Genomic DNA, 23,899 nt, shown 5'->3' on the forward strand with positions numbered 1-23,899 from the left:
CTGCTATTTATATGTTACGCACGTAGCAGTAGCGACATCCTATTGGTCGGCTACGTGCACGATAAAATTTCAGTGGGCAAGTGCGTGCGTGTATTTGGAGGAGGTAGTACCCATAGAGTACAGTAGAGGGCTCTGCCTGTGCTTATAGAACTAGGGTTACCATATCGTAACCTTCGTTCCTTCCCAAGAGGAAAATCAGCATCACTGTCATCTTACAGTATATGGCCTCAGAAAAACTTGATATACCTTCGGAGTTTGTCCAGCATGTACTAACAAGGCAACTGAACATGAGAGATAACCATCCAATCTAAGCTTTTACACAAGCTAAGTTTCCATCCAAGTGAGCAAATCTGCAAAAGAAAACGGAAATTAATGCACATTTCTATCCGATGTAATGCGAATTTTAGGAGTTGGTTTGTCAAGATAAACAGCTGGTGGCACAATGTTTCCAGTCTGGCGCCATTAAACCATTACAGAAGAAGATGGCGCAACAAGGTGACGTAAGTAAAAGAGTGACAGTCAAACCTCAAACGGTGAAAACAATGTAGAAAACACGACATCACTTTTCCACCTCAGCCAAATGTAAGGCTTTTTTTGTAATATTTTGATTATTTTTGGGGGGAAAATCAACATTTCCACCCAGGTTTTTTATGCACAAATTGAAAGTGCGCATAAAAACGGGTGGATGGAAATTAACCTACAGACACAGATCCTCAAATGAAGAACAAATACCCAACAGAACTGTAAGAAATAGGAGCTTTCGTGACTTTTTGAGAATAGCTGATCATTCCACAAAAGGGTGGAAAATCCTCCACTGCAGGGCTGCACAATATATCGTTTCAGCATCGTCATTGCAATGTGCCCTTGCCCAATAGTCACATCACAAAACAATGAAATGTCAAGTTAGTCAAATTAGTTGTTTAAAATATGTTTACTGCATTGAAGCTCAAGAAAGGATTGTAAGCTCTCAGTCTTCAGAATACAAAGACATTTTTCAGTTTATTTCTTTTTTTATTTTCAATGCATTTTCCCTATAAACATATCGCAATATATATCGCAGAAAAGAAAAACATTGCAATGTCAGTTTTTTCCAGTATTGTGCAGCCTTACTCCACTGTGCATCTCATTTGTGACAGAGAGAGAGTTTTTGTTTTATGGACTCGTATATGGAGATTCATCTGTCTGCTGTAGGAGAAAAGCCTGTCTGTGCTGACCTTGGCCTGCTGTTTTCTTTTGGGTTGATCCACAAAGAAAACAGCTGGCAGTTGCATTCTGGATACTGGCGTCCTTGACAATGAACTGCCTGTATGATGCTGTCAGAAAAGCTTTGGCTGGTTGGTAAAGCACGGTGCCTGTAATATAAATACCTCAAATCCCGACTTCTTGGTGATAGTTACTCGCAGAGAAAGCCTGAATATCAGTGTAGCAGAGTTTAACTGGAATGCTCAGACATTCCTTTGCAGAGGGAAAATGTTTTTGATGCAGTGCTGTTCTACATCAAGTCTGCTGAAAGGAATATAAGCACAGGGATACAATTATGCTTCTGTGTTGTGATGCTGCTCAAAGCAGTGAGCAACTTGTTGCAGATGAATAAATCTGTTCAGAGAAGAAAAGAGGAAATAAATCATACTGCATCACACTTTTTTTTATCACAGCTTAATCCCCCATGCTGGCCCCATATGCACATGTTTCCGTTTTGTTAGCATATCCCAAGGGCATTTTCTCACCATTGGGCTACTCTGATCCATCTCCTTCATCTGTTTATATAGTCAGGTTGACTCTCTCCCTGTTAGTGTGTGTGTGTGTATGTGTAAGAGAGAGAGAAAGACGTTTTCCTTTTTTGATTTTCTTTTATGTGTTGTTTTCCCCTCCATGTGTTTTGGTGTCAAAAAATGTTAGTTTAGATTTCACGCCAATAAGTTTTAACAAAGAACGTGTTCAGTTGCAAGCTACAATTTATGTAAGTGCATAGCTCTGAGTTGGATCACAGATTGGTTCTTACGGTTAGTTCTTTCAAGAAACTCAAGGTATGTTTTTAAACTTCAGCCAAAACATTGTGTGCTGCCTTCTAAGATGAGAAGTATGCTAGAATGCAGTAATGCAACATGGGCCAAATAAAAACAGCAAGTCTAGAACATAGTGTAGTGTTGCCTCCCCTAATTACTTTGCAGAACAGAAAATATATAAAGATAAAGTAGGATTTTATCTTCAAAAAATTCCAGTTCTGTAGAAATCTGCATGCCACATTCAGTTGCTTATTCAGTTAATTAATTAGTTCATTAGTAGAACGCAGAAAAGAAAGTTCTTTTTAAAAATGTGCCTTAAAAAAGGACAACCTGCTAGCTTAAAGCTGCTTCTGCTCTATTTACCAAGCTTCATTGATAATGTTTCACATCCTGTTTGTTAGTTGGAATGACTTGTGTCAGTTTAAGTTTGGTAATGGTCAGAATGACACTGACCACAAGGTCCTGTCATGGAGGTTTTGATCTTATCACATGATCTTCATCAGCAGTTTGTCCAGTTGTCATGAAATTTCTTTCTCTCTTCCATGTTGGCATAAAAGTGGACATTCAATTTTGACCTTGGAAAGACAAGATAATCTCACCACAAAGTCCATTTAGTAGTTGTTCTGGACATTTTAATCATGCCACATGGTCTTCAGATCTTGTGATTTTATCTGACTTTGTTTCTGTTTCTGTTTGTGCCGAGTAAAATGAGTGAGAAAGGGTTAATAGCTAAGGCAGAGGAGGATGAGCTCTGGAGTGGTCAGCCACTTGTAACCTAAAGGTTAAATACAGCCCTTAAGGGAGTCATATTACTGTGTACTTACTGATGGGAACTCTGCAAACACACATTCTGGGAGCACAGCGGGCTCCTCTGTTTATTCCCATTCCAGCACTGTGCCACGATGTGGGAAATGTCTGTGAACATGGAACGCGGCCAGTTCGCTGTTTGCTCCAGTGTCTTGGAGACCCACAGATCTGCCTTTTAACATTCACCAAAACACGTCACATACGTGGCTTCGCCATTGTCTCGCAGTATCTTATGTTAACGGTACACAAGCCTGTGAAACAGATTTGGCTAAACCGTGTGGAGTTTGTTTACACATGTCAGCGTTTCCTATGTGCCCGTGTGGGAATCGCAAAATTGTCTTTTCAGGGTGTGTTTCCATCACCCTTTACCTTGCACCTGTTCCCCTTGCATGTTACATGTGATAAAGTTCTATTTTAATCTGTGTACCTCTACACTCTGGGTGCTGGACCAAACGGATGTCATATACAGCAAACATGCATCCGGTTGTTGTTAGCGGTCATATTTGTCCTTTGCTTCCCGACGTGAACACTAGAGAAGGTCTGATTAATGGTAAAGCCTCGGACTGAGCCATGTGTAGCAGCCTGTCCCTCCCCCATCGCTAGGATTTGATATCTTTGAGCATATAGGTTGTGCCCTTTACTCTGCTAATGGTCCTACTGACCCTTTCTGACATTTCCGCCTTAACTCTCTGATCACAGACCTCTAATTGCCTCACTGTAAAAAAGCTATACTTTCTTTTAATATTAATGTACAGTACCATTCTTTAGTAGGTTACAGTAAGAAAAAAACACTTTTCACACCGCTAAAGTTGTTCTTTTGTAACCTTGGGCACATGTTTTTCAGCCAGACATCCTTGCTGCAATTTATGAATGAGAAATGTGCAAAGGGTGATGACAGGGAGGAGGAGTGATGCAGGTATTTAGTAATTTCATGCTCTGCTAAGATCCATAAACAGTGCAGGGAGAGGTGAGTGTGCACCTTTTATCCTCCAAGAACACTTCTCACTTTAATGGTCTTGAAGTATGTAATGCAACATGCTTTGCTTTCTGCTTTCTGCCCCCCCCTCTGTTTATGTGGCACAGAGTTGTGATGTCAAAGTTTTTGCCAGATCTGACTTTTTTGAATGGTAAAATCTGAGTTAGACGAGTGTTTGGTGTCCATGTGACACTTAAGGGGTCAATATATTTTACCTGAAGTGCCCACACAACTCCTGTCTGATGTTGGAAAAGTTTTTGTTACTTTCTGAAACCAACAAACTGACAGTCAAACTCAGGTCATGCAGCAACTTGCCAGTTTTGCTGAGGTGAGAAAACAAGCAGGGCTTCAACTTCTATCTTAAGCTCTTATTTATTCCTCACACAACTGTTTCCATCACTTTTCATGAGTAAGACATCGTGAAGACCTTTTGTGGAGCAACTGTTAGAAAGTGTGTGTTTTTATCCCCATTTGTCATGTCTCTCTAAGATGGCAGGCTTTCCTTTTGGTCTTCGAGTTTGGACAGCTAAAAACACTTTTGCCTTTAGTTATGATCGTCTGAACTACTTTGTTTCGAGCACACACCAGACTTGACAACCCTGATATTTGCACAGTAGTAGCAAGAAAATACTGTTTTCTTTTTAAAATGTTGTACAGACGGACCTTGACACAGTAACATAATCTCTTTCCCTCAATGCTTTATGCCTTCAGTCCAAGAGATGGAAATAGAGATAGAGGAAGGGGGTTAAATGTAACAGAGACCACAGGACAGCGGCAGACTAAAAGCTTCCTGTGGCAGAACAGAGTGTACGCCGGACCTGGCAGACAGGCTGGCAGGGCAGATGTTTTAGGTGAAAGGCCCAGTAGATAGCACTGTCTGAATAATTCATCAGATCGGATTGAAGATGTGATATATTAAGACACAGCACACAAGACATCTTATGGCCTCTTTCAGCACTTTTTTGTGCAGCAGGAGTGGCTGCAGGGCTCAGATCCCCCTGCATCTCTGCTTTCTTTCTGGCAGTTCTCCACAAGAGTCTGGGCAGTGGAGGAGACAGTTATAGATGTGCTGGCTCTGGGTCTAGTGAGGCCTCCAGACATCTGGAGGGGATGAAGCTGATGCATGCAGGTGCAGTTTAAGCTCACAGCAACTGACACTGTTGCCCCCCACCCCGACCTCCCCAATATGTCTTCTGCTGTGGTCAGTGGGTCTTACTGGGTTAGGTGACAGAGAAGGGGATACATGCTTTCTAATAACACAGAATATATGTGATCTTATCTGTGTTTCTTTTTACAGTGAATATGCGCTGAATATGAAATAACCTTTTTCAGACTATACAAATAAAACAGTTGGATGGTAATTTTATAGTAACTCTGTAGAGGGACATTCCCTTGCCAGTTATACTCTGAAATTTCCTTGTTAGATCTAACACTCTGTAAACTTACCGTCTCTCAGTTTCTTAATTTATCAATACTGCATTTTACTTTGTGAAATAGCAACGTATTAAACTTTGCTTTCAATACAGGCCTCTCTCTGTATTTGTCCACAAGCAAAACAAGCGTATTTATTCTGTCCCTGCTTGTGTGTCAAATCCCTGACCTCACATCTTATAGTTTATAAATAATGTGATGAATCACTTGCTTGCCCCACTCACTTGCTAACGTCAGAGCGCAGCGAGAGCTACAGCGCAGCCTTCTGGGTATGCAGGAATGGAGGGATACTTAAGAAATGAGATGTTTGCTAACATGACCATTTTTTTCCACATTCACTTTTTTATACTGATGTCAGGAAACCCAAATGGGGCCTTTTCTCATTTACAAGGAATATGTCTGATCGTTTTGGATAATAGATTTTGTAAATGACGTCGTCAAAACAATGGTTTATTAACTGTAAAATTTCACAATTTACTTACTGTCTGTGTGTGTGGTTGCAACATGATTGACTCATCCTTACCCCTATGTTGTGAACGTAGGTGAAGATGTCTGAGGACATGCCCCAAGCTCTGATATCACAGTGCAGAGGCTCAGCTTTCTAGTAACGGATCATTTCACCTCCATCTCTCCATGACATCAGCTCCCACCTACACACATCCAGCTGTGGGGCCTGGGCGCTGCACGGACGTGTCAGGACTCCTATTGCATCTCAAATGCACACTAGTGTGGGCTTTTGTCAGCAAACAAGGAACTATAATGAACTTCAAGGTTTCTCTTTGAAGTCATAAAACACGATTATATCTTAACTAACTTGTGCGAGCAATTTGACACTAAAATTTGATGAACATGTGGTGTATTTCCTTTAGATTATTGGTTTTAATTGTTATTCTCTTTTCAAAACATTTTACTTCCCTAAAATGAACTAATAAACACCTTCTGCACAGGGATTAATAAATCATGTGTTATTGGATCTGCCTGTATACCTGCAGCCAAGCACACTGAACTCTGTCATCTGATAGGTTGCTAATCCCCTTATTATGCTTGTCTGGTTAAATAGCACAGTCAGTCAGCCATTAAATCATCCAGCCTTGGGATCAATGTGGGCCCCATAATTTTGTTGTATGCTAAGTCATGTACAGTGTGATTTAAAAGGGAAATTTGAAAAGGGCACAGGCAAAAATGTGAAATATAAACATGTTAAATTGGATCTAAACTGAGGAATGCTAGCTCGACAAATTTGCCCTTGAGTGACTGCATTAGCGTGGTCTATTGGATGATACTCTTGAGTGACAAGAGTTCATCTCCCTCGTGTGGTTTACACACATACGCTGCCCATATAGGTCAGATCTAGTCGTCTAGGAGGTTGGATGTCAATGATTGGAATTTACCCCAAATATCAGTGTGTTAAAGGATTCACAAGATGGCTTGGATAACTGAGATACCAAGGCCTAAGTGACTTCTGAGGACTTGGAGTGAGGAATGTGAAGCTTGATCTTTACAAAGTGAGGTCACTGCATGTGGGGGACAGCTGCCCCACTCTCAGACCCCACAAAAAGGGCAGTCTACCCCCACAAAGACATTTTAATGTGGCCCGTCTGCCAAATAAAGAGGTCAAATAGTATTTGACTTGTGCTTGATTTCAACTTTTAAGACTTGTTGAGGATTGTAGCCAGAGAAACTGTATTATATTTGTTGTCTTCGGGTCAGTTGTTCGGCATTTGTAAACTGTGTCTCTTGAGCTAGATTTAGAAAGTATAAGACATCCAAGCTTTAAATTGTTATCGCAATGTCCCCAATGTGTACAAAGAGAACTAGTGCTTCCCTCAAAAGGAGGTGTAAAGGAAGTGAAGCCTACCTTTAATCACATGTTAGAAATTCTGAATACTTTAATGAAATTTCTGCACTAAGCAAATAATCAAACCAAGTTAAAGACACATCCCAACATGTGTTGATATATTTTTTTAAGTAGCAGAGTACAGATTTCACTTTGCTCGCTGTACTCTGGCAAGTCTTGCAGGGCAAATGCTTGAGCTTTGGGCATTGTAATTCAACATTTCTTTCTACACAACTGGATTAGCTTTTAAACAGTTCTCACAGGTGTCAATTTAAAGGAAATAGGTCGGACAATAGGTGATTGAAGAGTGAACATGAACCCGATTACACCTGCTTGGATGAACATGCCACTCCTTGGGCTACCATTGATCCTGTCTTGTGATTTTTAAAAAACGTGAAACAAATCACAGCTGCTCCGGAAACATCAACATTTTTCTCAACTATCAAAATCAAACTAGCCAAAAGCCAAAAAGTTTTCTGAATATGCACTATTGTGTTTTATTATGTTTCATTTGTATTTAACACATTGTGTAAATAGCTGTTTACAATGTTGAAGTTGTTTCATGAGGCAGTAAAGCATAGCAACCACTCGCCATAGTTTTCTGCTCCCCAGCTTAATGGGCATTTACAAGATCATTATTAGTGCTGAATTAATTAGTTTGTTGTTGTTAGTTTGTCTATTAGTTATTTGATAGTTAGTTGACGACACACATTTGTGCACACGGGCATGCGATTGATGCGATACACATTCCTGCCAACGGTGTCATACTATTCCAATGATCTATAGGTGAAGATAATGCGCCAAATATGCTGCAATGCACCAGCAAAGGCATGTAATCAATGCATGTTTCAAATGTTTGAGAAAAACTGGATTTGCAAGTATTTCATGAGGAAGGAAACATATTCATCACATGTGTTAGATCTCAGGATACACACAATGCTTCGTGGTGAGTGACGCTGCAACATTTTGTTTACAAGAAGTCTCGACAGTGCACCTTTAAGCACTGAAGGAGTTCATGTTAGACTTGTGAAACCACCAGCAGCGAGTCAACTACTGGTTCGATCTTGAGGGTTACGATGTGCTTTGCAGAGTCGGAAAACGTTTGTGTTTAAGGCGGGTCTGTGGTTTGTCTCGTTGATGGGTATGTGGAGAAGAGGACATTCTGAGCCTTTTATCAGTCTTACACAGTGATGGATGTGTGCAGCTCTTTGCCCAATGGCCGAGCTTCTGTCTAAGCCTCTAAGCTACCAGAATGCGTGCAGCTTCTTGCTGGAGACATCAAGGGAGAGCAGCCACGTCGCTTTCTTTACAGCCTTTCATGGATGCCACACCAGCCTAATCAATTTCAATGAGGAGAAATATTTTGCTGCATTGTTGGTGATTGAATGGTCCATGAATTTACATGAGCAGCAAATATGATTGCACATTATTCCTTTTTTTTCTGAGAGTTGCATAATATTTGTGATCAAATATTCTACACTCAATGATGAACTTTTGTTTTATATTCATTAATTTTTAAGCTGCAAAGGAAAAGTGTTTTACATATAACTGGTTTTATCTGGTGAATAATTTGTAGAATGCACCTTCTGATCAATTAAAAGCTTTAGATGTTTGCTAAATACCTTGCTACAATGCAAGTTATTATTCAATTAGGCACATTCTAATTATATAATAATTTGAGTGGGGATACTGAGGATAATTACACATTAAGTTATTAATATTTGTATTTAAACAACAACCTTGGTATACTTTAGTCGTGTATTGTACACTTATCTATTCTAACAAATCAAGTTAGTGAAGGTAAACAAGAGCAAGCCAGATAAAGCACCTCCGGTCGATGCAGTGTTATCAGCACTCGCTCTATCATGGTCAGTATTTCACTCCAGTAAATGCAGACAGAATTATATGGCAAACAAGTGAAGACATTTCGAATGGGAGTGAGTGTTTCAATAAGCCAGACGTACTTACAGCTGCAAGGGCTGGAACAGCTCCTCACCTGTGTCCGGCAAATGTCAGGACCCCTCATTTTTTATTAATTTTTTTATTTTATCTATTTATTGTTGTTTTGTTGTTTGAGAAACGCTATCTCATTCTGTATGGCTGTATGGCTGGAATGACAATAAAGTGTTTGAATCTTGAGGCCCTCGATGTCTTAAACAGTGCACTGAAAAATATTAGAATGTAGTTTCATACATAATATTATACAATATTCTGTATTTTTATTTCTCTCATGAAAAAGTCCCTGGTGAATTTGTTACTTTTATTGGACTGCGTACGGTCATGGTTCTTTGGCTGGTCCCAACTGTTCCACAACTTACTATCAAGTGACTACTGTTTTATGACACTAAAACCCTTGCTGAGTTTCAACTCACAGCAGGACAACCAGTCAGTATAGCTACAACATGTAAACAATGTGTAAGATAGAAGTAATCCTAGACTTGAAGCTAGGTGTAGAGTGGTTAGAGCCAGGGCAGGGGTCAGGCTAAGTTCAGTGTTTATTACCAGAGTAAAACAATCTTTCTTAAAAATCAACTTTCTGGCACCTGATAATTGAGTAACAACACTCGACTATCCAAACAAAATGGTGCCTTGTATAGATCTTAATTGTTCTTTCTCCTGAAAGGAAAGTGTGAAATCAGGCAACCTTTTACCCTTTCTTAAAGCGTTCATGTGTGGAATGGAAAAGAGAAATGGAAAAATGGTTACATACTTTAATTTTATTGCAAGATTCATATGTAAATCTCATCACTGCCCATCATAAATGTAGTGACTTTAACATAGGAAAGCTGGTGGCTCATGAGCGTTACAGTGTTGAGCGCTCATGGAGGTGATTTGAATTTTCCAGCAGCAGCGGAGAGTGAGAGAGATTTAACCTGCATCAATATGCCGATGATGTCAAATTTATCAACACGTGGTGCAACACTCAGAATTTCCTTCATATGCACTTGGAAGGGGATTAGCTAAATAAATACATGTACTAGTGCCTACACTATGCTGCTTAATGAGTCTTTGAGGAACAACTGCCACTAGAAGATGAAGAACTTCAACTTAGTTATCAGTGAACTATTGTTTTATTACACTTTAAATACAGAAGTATTTAAAGATTCAAGCACTGGCATTATTTACAGAGCACTTGTGTCTGCTCTTTTTATAAGCAATATTTATTACAGTACAAACATTTACTATAGTATAAACAATAGTATAAGCAATTGTGGCTTAAGCAGCAGCAATGTCCTGTAGTATGGATCTTGCTTTGCCACTCCAGTAAGTGTCAGGATATATTATGTATCCAAGTAAAGAAGAAAGTCTTCCTATGGGGGATGCAGATCAGTTGCAGATGCAACTGTTAAATGTCAAAATAAAAATCCTTTCAACTTTTGACCCCTGAATTTGTAGATTATGTGGACAGCGTATCATACATTGCATACGCACATGAATGATGCAATGGGTCAATAGACGGAGCATTCAGAATGGTATGGATATAGATGAAGAAGATTTTTAGTGGTTTGTAAAATGTGCTTAGTTTTAGTATCAGGAAAGTGTATCAAGTGATTCAACTGTGGATTCTCTCAAAGATATAGGTGTTCTTTTCCTCAGCAAAGGGTCTGACAACAGTAAAACACTTTAGAAAAGAAATGGGCCATTTCAGCAAGATCTACAGGGCAGGCTTCTTCCTAAAAGTGGATCATCTTACACTGACTGGATTGTTGAAAACTGAAAAGAGAGAAGCAGAGAGAGAAAAAAGCAAAATTTTCTGACGATTCTCTTCAATCCCTCAGTCTTTACCATGTTTGAGGGTTTATTAATGACAATACATGAACAGTTTTAATCCAAGTTTATGCCCTGTCTGATGTGTTTTGACTGGGAAAAAAAGGGCACCAAGCCAAGAGAGGCAAGTGACTCTCACACAGTAAATATCTCATTGAATTTTGTATTTGTCTGATGAAATTAGTTATTGTCAGGTGATTTCCATCTCCAACCAAGTACTAATAAATACATTTGAGTTTGATGAGGTGACCAGAAATGTTTATTATCACCTTCAGAAAGGAAAAGGTGTCTTTGCCCTTTCATTTGCTTGTCTTTCATCCTTTCCTCCACTGAGTATTAATGCACTTTCCTGTCTGTCGCGGAGCCCCCGCTGCTCTTCTTTCACCCACTTTGGCCTTGATAGTGATAGCAGACCTGGCAACAGACCCTTCTCCGCTACTTTACATTTCATCAGCAAGCTGCTTCTGCTGGCCCCACATCTGTTATGGAAATTTGCGCAAAGGGGAAATGGAATGAAATGGAATATCATTTCAAATATTTTCACTTCTGAAACCGGGTTGATTTAGGCCCTTGTATAGGTTTCAAAGACAGAGGTGATGAAATATGCCCATCCACTTTCACAGCCATATATTACCGTAATCTGTCAATGAATTCTTAGTTCCCGATAGCTTCAAATTTGGGACGTTTTAAGAAGTCAGCGCTATTGATAAAATTCTCAACCCCTGACCGTGTGTCACAAGACCCAGAGGAGAAGCAAGCTTGATGAATTGAACTCCCCTGCACCTTAAGTTCAAAATGTTCCCTATCTCTGTTCAATAGTTTAATACGATTTTAATTAGGCAATTAAAAGTCTTTGGACTAGCATATGGTCATAATTACTGCTGTATGGTTCACTCAGGGAAGAATGAGCTGTTAATTACTCTTAGCTGGGTCTGGGGATTGGACTTAAAATGGGTTGGGCAGGAAAGAGAGGGTATTTCTTCAGCCGCCACAGTCACTTAATCAGAAATACAGACTTGTGAAATTGTGTTAACTGGGGGACCGGATTGGGTTGCACCAGCAATTTGTGAATTCATTACTAAGATTGTGCGTAAAGTCCTTCCTAAGTTGTTAGTAGCTACTAGCTAGTTTTAAACTAGTAATTTAAATCAGGTTGCGCCATTAAAATCTAAGAAATGTCTTGCAAGTAAGGCATCCCCAATCAAACCATATACAAAGTAGGAATATTCATGCAGTTTAGAATGAGTGGGAAATATTTGATTATGTTTACCTTGTTGACTCGGTCAATTAGTCTAACGTTAATTTGAAATTATCAGAGTTCACCACATTACAAGTACCACCTTTTCTCTTCAGTGTAAACAGATAACATATTAGCACGCTAACGTTAGTCAATGTCAATGTACCTTTGTAACAGGAAGCCACTGGTAATAAATATTTAATAACTAACAGCTAATCTCAATTTAAGAACTAGTGTGTGTTTTTAATTTAGTGCCGTAATGTCTTACTCATGGATAGATCTGAATGAGTGGTTACGAAATGACCTGAGAGGCAGTAGGGCCGGTGCAGAACTGTGTCAACGCTGTTACTCCCCCACTTGCTCGCCTGGTGAATCAGCCACTCGATCCATATGTGCAGGTGTGTTCCTCCATTAAAATCTCTCCCGACAGATGATGTCCTCCACATCTCGCATCTGCTCCTTCGCACATCTGAGAGCCCTTCAGTGGCGTGGAGGTGTGAAGGGTTCAGGAGGGGAAGTGCTGATCACAGGTTGAGGCCACATCTGGGAGCATGTGACCTGGGTTTGTCTGAGCAGTGTGATGTAGGTGGCTGGCGTGTGTGTGTATGTATGTGTGTACAGGTGGCTTCCTGAGATGACAAGCATGCCAAGAGGTCATATTTATCAAACGTTTCATGTCAAAAGCCTGTGTGTGGAATCCAGGGAGTCTTGACCCCTCCTACTGTACTTGGATGGCATATGCTAATGGTGGTGCCACCTGTTTCCGCAGTGTATGCACTGCTGCTATTTATGATACTCTTTTATAAGTAGCGCTGTCATTGGACAGTTTCCGCCGTTCACTTACATATAGTGATAATTTTACTGGTTACAATGAGCTGGATTACAGGAAATGAGTGATAAAGACTGCTGGGAATTTCCCTCTTTGGTTAAATATTTATGTATATAATAAATAGCTTATTTCCTCTTTTTTGACAAACACTCAAACACTGTGGAGGATTTTGACATTGTCGAAAATATGATGTCCAAAGGTTCTGGTATATTAAATGCTCATAACTTTATATGATGAGGTTTTATATAGTAAATGTCACTTTGCATTGCAGGTTGAACGTATTCTGAACACTTTCAGTTTCATGTTGACACAGTTGCCCGTTTGTGACTTTTTTATTGCAACCAAATCTTTTGTTGTGTGAGAGTCTACTTACACAGACATAGTGCAATGAAAAGTGCAAAGGATGAAGGAGTACATTATTATTACCGTTGTTGTTATTATTATCATGTACATGTCGGAGGTGGATGTGATTGGGAAGACAGGACAGGATTCAGGACAGCTACTTGTACTGTCCTGAATTTTTTGGGACATCTGGTCACCCTACTACTCTAATATAACTGTATATACTTAAACAGCGTCTGGTTGAAGAACCCCAGACTTAATTGTGTCCTCACATTAATAAAACCAAACCTATGCCTTTTGATTAGACCCGCATTGTTTTGTAATCTGTGCTGTAAGTGTGACATATGCATGGATTGTGTCAAACTGATCTGATCAAGCTGATATGTTGCTGGAGGGGAAATGGAAGGAAACTATAGAAAGATTTAAGAGGAGATCATCGGCAGAGAGATGGGGAGAGTATCATCCACAGCCAGAACACACTATCACGTCTGTGAAAGGAGTGAAAGGGATGATTCAGGTTATGCATCATGCAGGAGAGAGGAGTGAAGTGCAGAGTTGCATATAGATTTCTGTGCTGTCAGAGGGGCCCTTGTTCTCTCACTCACGCTGAGTCGAGCTCTCTCTGCGTACCTCAGTTGGATTCAGCCTGATGAATGCGGGCCGCTTTTTTTCTGACTGTCACACAAACCCAGAATTAATGTTAGCGTCACTGTTTCTTGGTCAAGTGGTGTCTCACTTAAAATTGTTCCACACAAAGGACACTAATGATGCTTAGCTGCTTAGCCCCCCCCACCCCCCTGTATATTACATGTTACGGTCCATGGACATCCCGTAGGGGCATTGCCCAAAACATTTCAGACAGCGATCTAGCCTCGAGTTTCAAAAGCAGAAGCCTCCCCTAACCTTGTCTGCTTTTGTCATCATGATCATTAAGAGTCACAGTTTTGCTGCTGTAGACTAAAATGTCCAGACATCCTTGATTATTTTTCCTTTTGTAGCTTTTACAAATCTGGATAATGCACCAGTGGTAAGGAGAATGATCTATTGATCTATTAGCTCCCCTGTTGACGTGATTTTTTAATTTAAAGACTTTAAATGAAACAATCTGTATTTTAAACAACTTAACACAGAAGAAAAATACTTTGTCTTTTTCTTCACTAATTGTTATTCCTCCTTTTCGGGGACTAAATTGACAGAACGGAGTATGTCTGCCTGTATCTCTCATATTCAAGTTGTGTGTGTGTGTGTCTATTGCTGTATAAATAACCCTCTTTGTGTCTTGTTCTCTGGTCTTTATTGCGGCCTTCCTGCTCCTCCAAATGTCATCTTTCCAGCTCATATTCGGAGATGTCTGTGTTTGCAGCAAGTGTCAGACTGCCTATTGACGAAGAGTCAGGAACCCCTTGATAGAAAACAGGAATAGCTTCACTTGCTACCTTTTCCTATTGATTGCCATACCTCACATGAAACTGAATCTCCTGTTGGTTGCATTTAATGAGGAGCTCCCTGTGGCAACTGTAATGGAGCGTTTGCAGTTGTAACTGGGATGTCTCTATTGAATTTCCCTTCACGTCTCACTACATTCAGTTAATCAGCATTACTGAACTGCCTCATAACTCCATTGTTGGTGTAATAGTTGACTTGTGGCTTTGTGCTGATGTTTTCTTAAGGATTGTGGATAAAGTAATTAGCCAGTGTCAACTCTTGAAGGGCGAAAAAAAATAGTAAAATTGCACTGATCTGTATTGATTTGAGAAGAACTGAACAGCAGGCCTATGCAAATATGTAACCGCTTTGTTCACTTTTATCTCCATAAATTCCTCATCGCAGCTGAGAGCCTTCGCTGACCTGTGGGATTGAAAACATTTTACAGTATCAGCGGTTAGAATGCATGCACACCATTCCTCACCACTCACTAATCAAACCAAAGTTCAACCAAGGAGAACTGTGGGACAGAAACTCCTGAAATTCCTGTAATAAGAGCTCTAATCTGGGTGTCACACCCTTTCATTGTCTTTAACAAAGATTTCTCTGCTTTCCTGTGCAGTGCACAATAGAGCAGGTACGCTCGATTAAGATACAGAGATTAAGGTTGTTTGTCACTAACACTATCAAATTAACCCGCCTCTGTTAATGATCACTACAGGGAGATCACTTGCTCAACCCGCTGAACAGAAACTCAAAGCAATACTATACCATGTCAGATCTGTAGTGTGGAGTGAAAAGGTCAGCTTGAGCCCCGCAGATGGAAAAACGCAGACTTTGGTTTTGTCCTACTGCACTTTTACATTCAGAATTTCTGATATAATGTGGTGTCATTGTTGCATAGCCAGTTATTTTGTTCTATTAAGATAAAGACTGCTTTCAGCACACTGCATGGAAAGACATTTTGTTAATCTAGTACCCCTATTAGCATTGCAGCTGTTACTGTACAGGATGACGCTTAAGTTGTTCCCATTATAAGGAACTAGAGTTGCAACTTGCAATCATTTTCATTATTGATTCTGACGAATTTTTTGAAATTTTTTAAAAAAAATTGTAATTTTTTGTAATTAATGAATTCAAGTTTTCCAAGGTGATATGCTTAAAAGCAGCAAATCCTCACAATGAAGAAGCTAGGAGCAGAGAATGTTTGGCATTTTTGCTTCATGTCTTACTTATTATCCTTCCAGATCAATAAAGAACTCCAGAAGCTTGCTTAAATAAAGAACTAAATTGAATGTTGTTTCTTCATCTTTGCAGATCTCTGAGACCCTGTGGTGTCGCGTACGCGTGGAGGCTGATCAGCAGAGACTTTCTGTCTCGTTTTGAGGTCACAGGTCATCATTCCAAACCAGCATCATCTTCTGCAGGCACAAGACGTCCATTCAAGGAGCCTGGATCTGCAGGAAGAGAGAGAGAGGCAGAGAAAATAAACACAGCTTTAAAAAAAAAGACGCTCTTCATGAATTCCCCCAAAACCTGAAAGACAAATACTGCGAGTTGGCTGGCGGTCCTGAGGAGGCATCCGGACGATGAGTATGGCTTGGCTCCGTATCCCAGCCTACACTCTCCTCCTTGTTGTCTGCTTTCATACAGCTGTCATGGAAAACGATGTTACTCCACGCCTCACCTTCTCCTACAGTAAGTTTCTATCAACTTCTTAACTGTTAGAATTACCGTGACATTGCAGTAACATACTGCTGCTTTAAGGTTACAAGGTCGTATTTAATATTTATTTATTTAGCATTTAGAAACAGCAGCTGTTTTCTGTTTAACAAAGTATACCTACATGTTATACTCTCACACCCTGCCTACAGGACTGATTATGCAATTCCCAGTGGTGTCGCTGTTCATTAACTCTATTAGAAAAAATAATCAGTACACTTCATGTGTGTCCTTTGTAAGAGCTAAAAGGATTTAGATGGGTGAAATGCTGTTTGTCTTCGCCATAATGCTTTAAAATCCATGTAAATCCGGCAGCTCCATCAGGGTGGCTCTGTCGAGTACCTACAGGTCAGACATAATTACAAAATGAAGAGGCCTATTGTGCTGCGACTTACGGAGAGCATTCTGACACAGTCTCACATGCACTGAGAGTCATTGCTCTTATATAATCTGTATATTTTTCGTTTGCTTGCAGAATGTCATTCCATCCAGCCGTCTCATAACAACATAACAAATATGCTTGTCATATTTCACCCTTAATATATGTTGGGGATAGTGTTAAAGCCTTTTGTGCAGGGTTTCTGTGCAGCATGATTTGCTATGCTCCCTTTATAGATAGTGTTGTGGCCACTAGTGCCAAGTAGTGATTTTCTCATTATTCAAATGATCTACCACTTGTTAGATGACAAGTTGGGTTTAAACATGTCTTGTGCCTTAGTATCTTCATGGAAAATTCAACAAAATGATGGATTGTGAGATCAAACCAGGCTTTCAGTGACTAAACCGCTTTTAGTGACTCACGTTCAAGCACCATTAGAGTCTTGATGTCAGGGAAGATTGTGTTGACAGAACTCTCTTAGTAATCTATTATAGACGTGGTACAGTGTGTTTCTAGCCAATTTTGAGCCAAGCAAGCTTTCAAATAGGTCAGACATCTTGCCTGCCTGAACCTGCACCTTCCCTCACATAGGACCTCTATACCAACAGATAATCTCTCTCACCTGCCAGCCTCAACAAAGCCCAAAGCTCGGCCCTGGCAGAGCATTTCACAACAACATACGCCATCCATCACGCACTGGAAAGGAGCTTCACGTTCACTTCTCCCTGTTTTGATGGAAATATGTCCTTTTAGGGCGTGCAGCCAATGTTAAACGCCACCATAAATCATGCAAAAACCACACATCAGAAACCTAGAAAACTAGACCGTATATATGTGCTATTGATTCAGTATAGCTGAGGTTACTTTGTGTCTATTTTAGTGATAATATTGGAGCTAACCAGACTTATACTCAGTCACCAACTTGTTTTATAGTAGCTGTTTTGTTGCTGTAACTTTAACCACATTGATAAGGTCTGACCTTTCTATAAGAGGTCATGCAGGAAATAAGACAGCTTTAACTACAGAGGTAGATACGACGCACCAAAAAACCTCACAAGGAGTCATTTTATGAGGTACTTCTGACCAATTTTACATTTAGCTGACGCTTTTATCCAAAGCGACTTACAATTGTTATACATGTCAGAGGTCGCACACCTCTGGAGTAACTAGGGGCCATCACCACTCCTTTGACACAGTTAAGGGCTCATAGTGACTTTAAATTTACAGGCAGTAAGTCTGACAAGGGTATCTGAAAAGACTGAAATCCCTGTCGGACTTTAACATGACGTTGGTATTTAAATGCCATTTGATTATGATGTAAGGCAAAAAACAAGTTTCGTCCTGCTGATGAAGGTTAGCGAGGCCTGGTGATAGAAGTTGTCCTGCTGTGGTAATGTCGGTTCTGCTACACTGACATTTTCCAGCCTCCCGCAGAAGGGCATTGTCACATTGTGTTTACATTATCAAAGCAGAATGCAGAGCTGCGGGCCTCAGGGACCTGAACTTTATTCAACAGAAACCGCCTGGTTTTGTCATGGTTTGTAGTCCTATCTGGTTGCAGGTTAGTTTGACAGTCTGCATCCCTTAACCTCAGTAGTGTGGGCGGGCCAGAGCTCCTTGGTTGCTTCTCATTCGGTAACAGTTTCGTAAACCGGCTTCCCCTCCTCTTCTCTCTTGCCCTCTCTGTCCCCTGGTCCCCGCCTCTGCCTTAATGAAGAGGGTAATCTGCCATGAATAATGAATGGGGATTTGTATGTGTTATGGTGTGAACACTTGTCTGGTTCTCATTATGCGCCTATCAGGACGGATCATGGGTTCAGGGAGTAGAGCCCGCATCTGCTTTTCTCTGCGCTTTTGTTCCAGGCTTTAATGCAGACCATGCTGAATGGCTTAGTGTGTTAGAACACTATTTAAAGGCACACCTATAAGCCGTTTATGTTGCCTGTCTTTGCCTGTTGATCTGCACAGCCCTCTGTTAGACACTATGCATGTGGATGGTTGTGTTTTCATTTTATTTAGGGGCCATACCCACAGACACGCTGGGAGTAAAGCATTTTTAATTATTTAAAAGCTGTCATGTCTAGACCAGTCGAATCAGTCACCCTCAAGTAATTCAAAATGACAGCAGTGTCAAGTGAGATAACAGCTTTTCAGTACTGTGTTACTGCCACACAGCTGAACAGCAATTCTCAATGGTATGAATGCTTAAACACACTCCACTAGATCACTTGTTGAACTCCATATGAGTGCTCCAAATATAATAACAATAATAAAACCAAAATATTAAATGTATAATGTTAAATAGAAAAAGCTAGATCAAACATACATTTTCTATTGATTAACTAATCAATTAATCAACCAGTAATTTGAGTATTAGACTGAATTCAATAAACACGAAAGCTACTGTAGCTTTTTAGCTGTTATCCTGTTTTATAGATTCAACCTATATCAGAGTAATATTAGGTGATTAATTTGAACTTAAACATACAGCTGTAAATACAACACATGGTGATTTTATGATATTGTAATATGCAATCTCAGTAATGAATATGTCAGTAACCAATGTTCATCTTAGTGATAGTTTGCAATCCATCATGAAAAGATACAACAGTGATCCTGAAACTGCTGTTTATGACACTCTTAGCAGACCCTGTAAAAACACTGTCAGTTCTTCGCAAGTTCATTTTCATGGTGTTGTGAGGACACCCCAACTGTGTCTCCGCTCCTACTGTAAATACACAACATGGAGTCATGCTAGTCAGGTCAGAGTGCAGCTCTACACTTAGAAAGATGTCATAACCCCGTGTACAGTCTCTTTGTTTTTGACGCTCCAGCACTGTTCAGAGGAAGGGGTCATGGTGAGTTTCTGATGAAAGACCAGCTGGTTTACATTATTGTGGTTAATCCGGGGTTAGTTTGTGTTGCTCCCTGACCAAAAGATTGCCCTGTCAACCTTTTTCATGGGAAAAGGATCCTTTAGAGCTGAGGTGCAGGCTCTTTTACAAATTTCTGTGGGGTTTAATAGATGTAGAGGAAAGCGTTTTATTTAAATGTTAACACATTAATTAGTTTCCGTCCCCCAATAAATTGCCCCACCAAGGCCCTTGTCCCTGCTGTGTGAATAAGTAATGCACATGGCTTAATCTCTACACTTTACAATTTCCTTGGCATTTACAGTATTTGCAGCATTTACAATATGACTTTCCAGCCTCTGTGTCCTGAAGCTGTGTTCAAAATTGCCACCAATCTCAGCATCAGCATGGTGCAGTCAGTGGAGACAATATCCTGCTAACAAGATGCAGCCTGCAAGTTACCAGTTCGAACAGCAGGCTCACAGCTTGCCTAATGAATCTCCCGGTGAATTGACCCTCTTGGCCTATTGTCTTAATGCATTCCAGATGCTCCAGTCTCTGTCCTTCAGCTTCCCAGGTCTACTCTCCCACACAATTACCCATTCAGCAGCAGCTCTTAATATATACTTTAAAATTACTCTGGATAATTTAGTTAGCACTCCAGTGTGGCCTGTTTTCTGTCTTGGTGTTGCCAGACAATGCGACAGTAGTAGTGGCTCCTGTTGACAGTGCAGCTTCCTGTCGCAGCGGTCATTGCTTCACTCTCAGCCGAGGGTCCTAATCAAGTCTTCTCAAAGCAATTGGATTTATGAGGGTTGATCTGTTCTATCCCAAGCTAAGTCCTTGAACATGTATGGTAGGCAGATGAAGACAAGGAGATTTGTCCCTGGTGCCTCTTTGCTCTACCTGAGTAGGTTCTTCCTTACTTAAGTACAATTGGGTAAGGGTGCAAAAGCTAGTTCCTTTGAATTAAGGAGGAATCAAATCCTACTACGTTTAAGTCAAAGGCCAAACACTGACTGCTAGATAGTTAGCGCTGCAACAATTTATCTATCTATTATATAATCTATTAAAAGCCAACTATTTTGATAATCAGTTTGAGTAATTAAAGAAAACAATCCAAATCCTCTGATTCCAGCCTCTTAAATTCTGATTTCTTTACTCCTCTATGACATTAAACTGAATGTATTTGGGTTGTGGACAAAACAAGATATTTGAGCACGTCACCTTGGGCTTTGGGAAACACTGATTGACTTTTTTCACCAATTGTATGTCCCAAACAATTAATGGATTAATGAAGAAAATAATCGACAATGTAAACAAGTGTTGCAGCCCTATAGATGGTGTTCCTTAATAGAATGTGGAAATCTTAAAAATGTTGCTGTCAGTGACACTGACAGTGTATCTCAAAAATGTCATATTTCATGAGTTGAGAAAACAACCCTGATTTCAACTTTACATATATTGCAGTTGGTTTTAAAATGATTTATTTTGCATAAGAAGAAAATCACTAAACTCTTAAGTTTATCTGTAACAGTCAAGCTCATCTTGTCACGTCATGTATGTCTTTTATTTTTTACTTTTTAATTCACTGACGTTTCTATGCAACCATTATCCTTTACAAAATTTTTTTTGTGGTTTCTGTTATACTTTCTACTTTGCTAAAACATTTACCATCTTGACATACAGTATGTTGATGGACTGGGACAAATTTGTTTATATTCACATTAATGATATATATTGTCAATGATTTTAGAATGTTAATGATAAAGCTATAGAAGCTATTTTTTTGTATTTGTATTTGCATCTGTATGCAGATGCAAATCTTAAACTGCTGGTGTGATTTTATGATTAAAGATTAAATTCATAGTGTCAGACTGTATCTTGATCGGTTTATGATCTTGTAAGAGGATTGCTTGCCAGCATTCTTCTTATATTCATTTAAAGATGAGAATACAGGTCATGTTTATGGTCAGGAGACTGGAAATGGGGCATCTGATGTCCCTTATAGATGACCCATCATGAGTCTATTGTTTACACTTGATCTCAATAAAGAGAGAGACATTTTTTCCGGGTCATCTGTTGGTGAACTATAACCAGCGCTCATCTCTATGAAATTACAAACCACATAGACATCATCTTGGCACTAAAGGCAGGAGCTCTTACTTAATTTTAATGTTGAAAATAATTTTTCTTTTGTTTCTCAGTCTACCTCGTTTGCAAGGACACTTTTGCTAATGAACTGAATTTGATCCAGTTGAATGGAGAATTTGTTTCAGAATCATTTGCCGCTCATATACAGTATTTTTGTTTGTGACAGTGTTTTCTTGTAGTTCTGCAAAAAGTAAACAAGGACGGGTGCTTGAAATGAGGTATGCAGTCATCTGAACTCCTGAACCAGCTGTAAAAACTGATAAAGGCAGCCCTTATAAGGGAGGGCACTGATTGAATCAGCTTGTTACATTTGCCCTACAAAAGAAGGCACTTAGATCTCTGTCACCAAGGACAAATTACTCCAGAGGGGATGTTCTACACTTTTAATTATCCATCCACTTTTTCTGGACCCATCAGGAAATCGGCTACAGAAATGTAGAAGAATTCCTTTAAGCCCAATATAATTAATTTCTCCTTCTAAATAGATTAGCAAGCCAATCTAGGCAAGTATTTCAATCCATTTAGCAGTGTCATTTGCAGAAATTATTTTTAATTACATTATAATGGCAATCATATCATATTGCTGCCAGAGGTTGAACCACTGAGTGTGCTGTTTGTGCGCTACCATAAAGGTTCACCAAAGTGCTCTGAACCAGACAAAGCTGCTCTCTCTGGGTCAGAGGTCTGGCAACTTTGATATAGTAGTGTGTAAGGTCCTCCGGCTCTGCCTACTGGTTCCCTCTTTGTGTAGTGTTTTCATTTTGCAGTTGGACAGAGGGGCTTACACCTTTTTGACCTGTGACCTGTGTTTCCATCATCAGTCAAGTCAAGAGACAGCCGAGTGGAGCAGATTTGAGTTATGTTTCTTGTCTGTACTGTGATGGCAATTCGAGTTTTGAAATATACAGCTCAGGCAAACTCTGGTCTTTCTGTGAATTTTATTCAAGTCTTCTGCAGAAGGACTCACAACAACACACATACGCCATATACATGTATCCTTGAATGAGTGAGGACAGCTGAGTGAGCCTGTTATTTATCCAGCTTTAGGGTCAATCATATCATCCCACAGAGACACGTTGTCCCTAAAGTCTGGCTAACAAAGAGAACAGAGATATTTGGACTGTTACATTTACACAGATTCAGTGCCACATCACACATTAGTCTCCCTGAGTCCAGGATTACAAGCAATATGTTTGGAATTCCCGTTACATTTACTCCCTTTTAGCATTTTATGCTAACCAAACATAAGAATACAAACATTTCATGTAACCTCAGCAGTACTTGCAGAGAAGGTGATTATGTAAAAATATAACAAAAATGAGAATATAAGAAATATAAGGAACATAATGGGAATATAAGAAATATATATAAACAATAAAATGTAAAAATATAAGAATGTGAGAATATAAACATTACATGTGCAAAGAGTACTGATTCAAAAACCCAGAAAATAATTAAAAACTCAGATTAAACAGATCAAACTTCACTTTCTTCCCCTCTGAAAGGTGGGATCCACTCCATTGAATCAGTTAGTTCAGTTGGTAGTTGTGTATACTGACCCATTGATGTCTTAAATTACATCATGTGAAACTAATACTTAACTAGCCTTTAAAATATGTGTTTATCCAAAATAGAATAAATATAAAAACATAGCCATTTAGACAATTGCAATTTTGTGCACTGAGGTTTTTATGTGTCCTCTGAAGGATGTATCACCTACCAAAGACAATGAAGGTGAAATAAATTTAGTTTGTGGTGAATTGAAAAACTACGTTTAAGAAACATTTCAGAAAACAATGTCCCAGATACGCATGACAAGCCACAGATCTCAGTTTTCATAGGGACGTGTTGAAAAAAATAGTTCCAGTAAAAAAATTTGACAGCAAGTTCTGCGGATTGTCCAGTGTAAAAGGCCATTGTTTCTGGAAAATCAGGCTCCTGTTGGGTTTCACTTCTAATTTATAAATGCTATGAGCACCAACAATGAAAGATATTCGCTCATTTTGTGTTTTATTGATGGTGGTGGGGAGTTTTAAATCTTCCATACTGTAGGGCAGAGATCAGAGGACTGTGAAGGCCATAGCATACGTTTTACATCATTTCCATTCTCATCAGACCATTCAGTGAGCCCTTT

General features: G+C 39.6%; 1 protein-coding gene across 2 annotated transcripts in view; it reads left to right on the forward strand.

The window, feature by feature from the left end:
* Positions 1-23,899, forward strand: part of sema4ba (sema domain, immunoglobulin domain (Ig), transmembrane domain (TM) and short cytoplasmic domain, (semaphorin) 4Ba) — an 83,726-nt gene that overhangs the window by 42,796 nt on the left and 17,031 nt on the right. For both annotated transcript variants that reach the window (XM_046037000.1, XM_046036999.1), the window contains exon 2: positions 15,976-16,356. In XM_046037000.1, coding sequence (XP_045892956.1) covers positions 16,248-16,356 — 109 coding nt within the window. In that variant the 5' untranslated portion in view covers positions 15,976-16,247. The remainder of the gene's footprint in view (positions 1-15,975; positions 16,357-23,899) is intronic.

This window comes from Micropterus dolomieu, linkage group LG22 (assembly GCF_021292245.1).
Source record: "Micropterus dolomieu isolate WLL.071019.BEF.003 ecotype Adirondacks linkage group LG22, ASM2129224v1, whole genome shotgun sequence".
NCBI lineage: Eukaryota > Metazoa > Chordata > Actinopteri > Centrarchiformes > Centrarchidae > Micropterus > Micropterus dolomieu.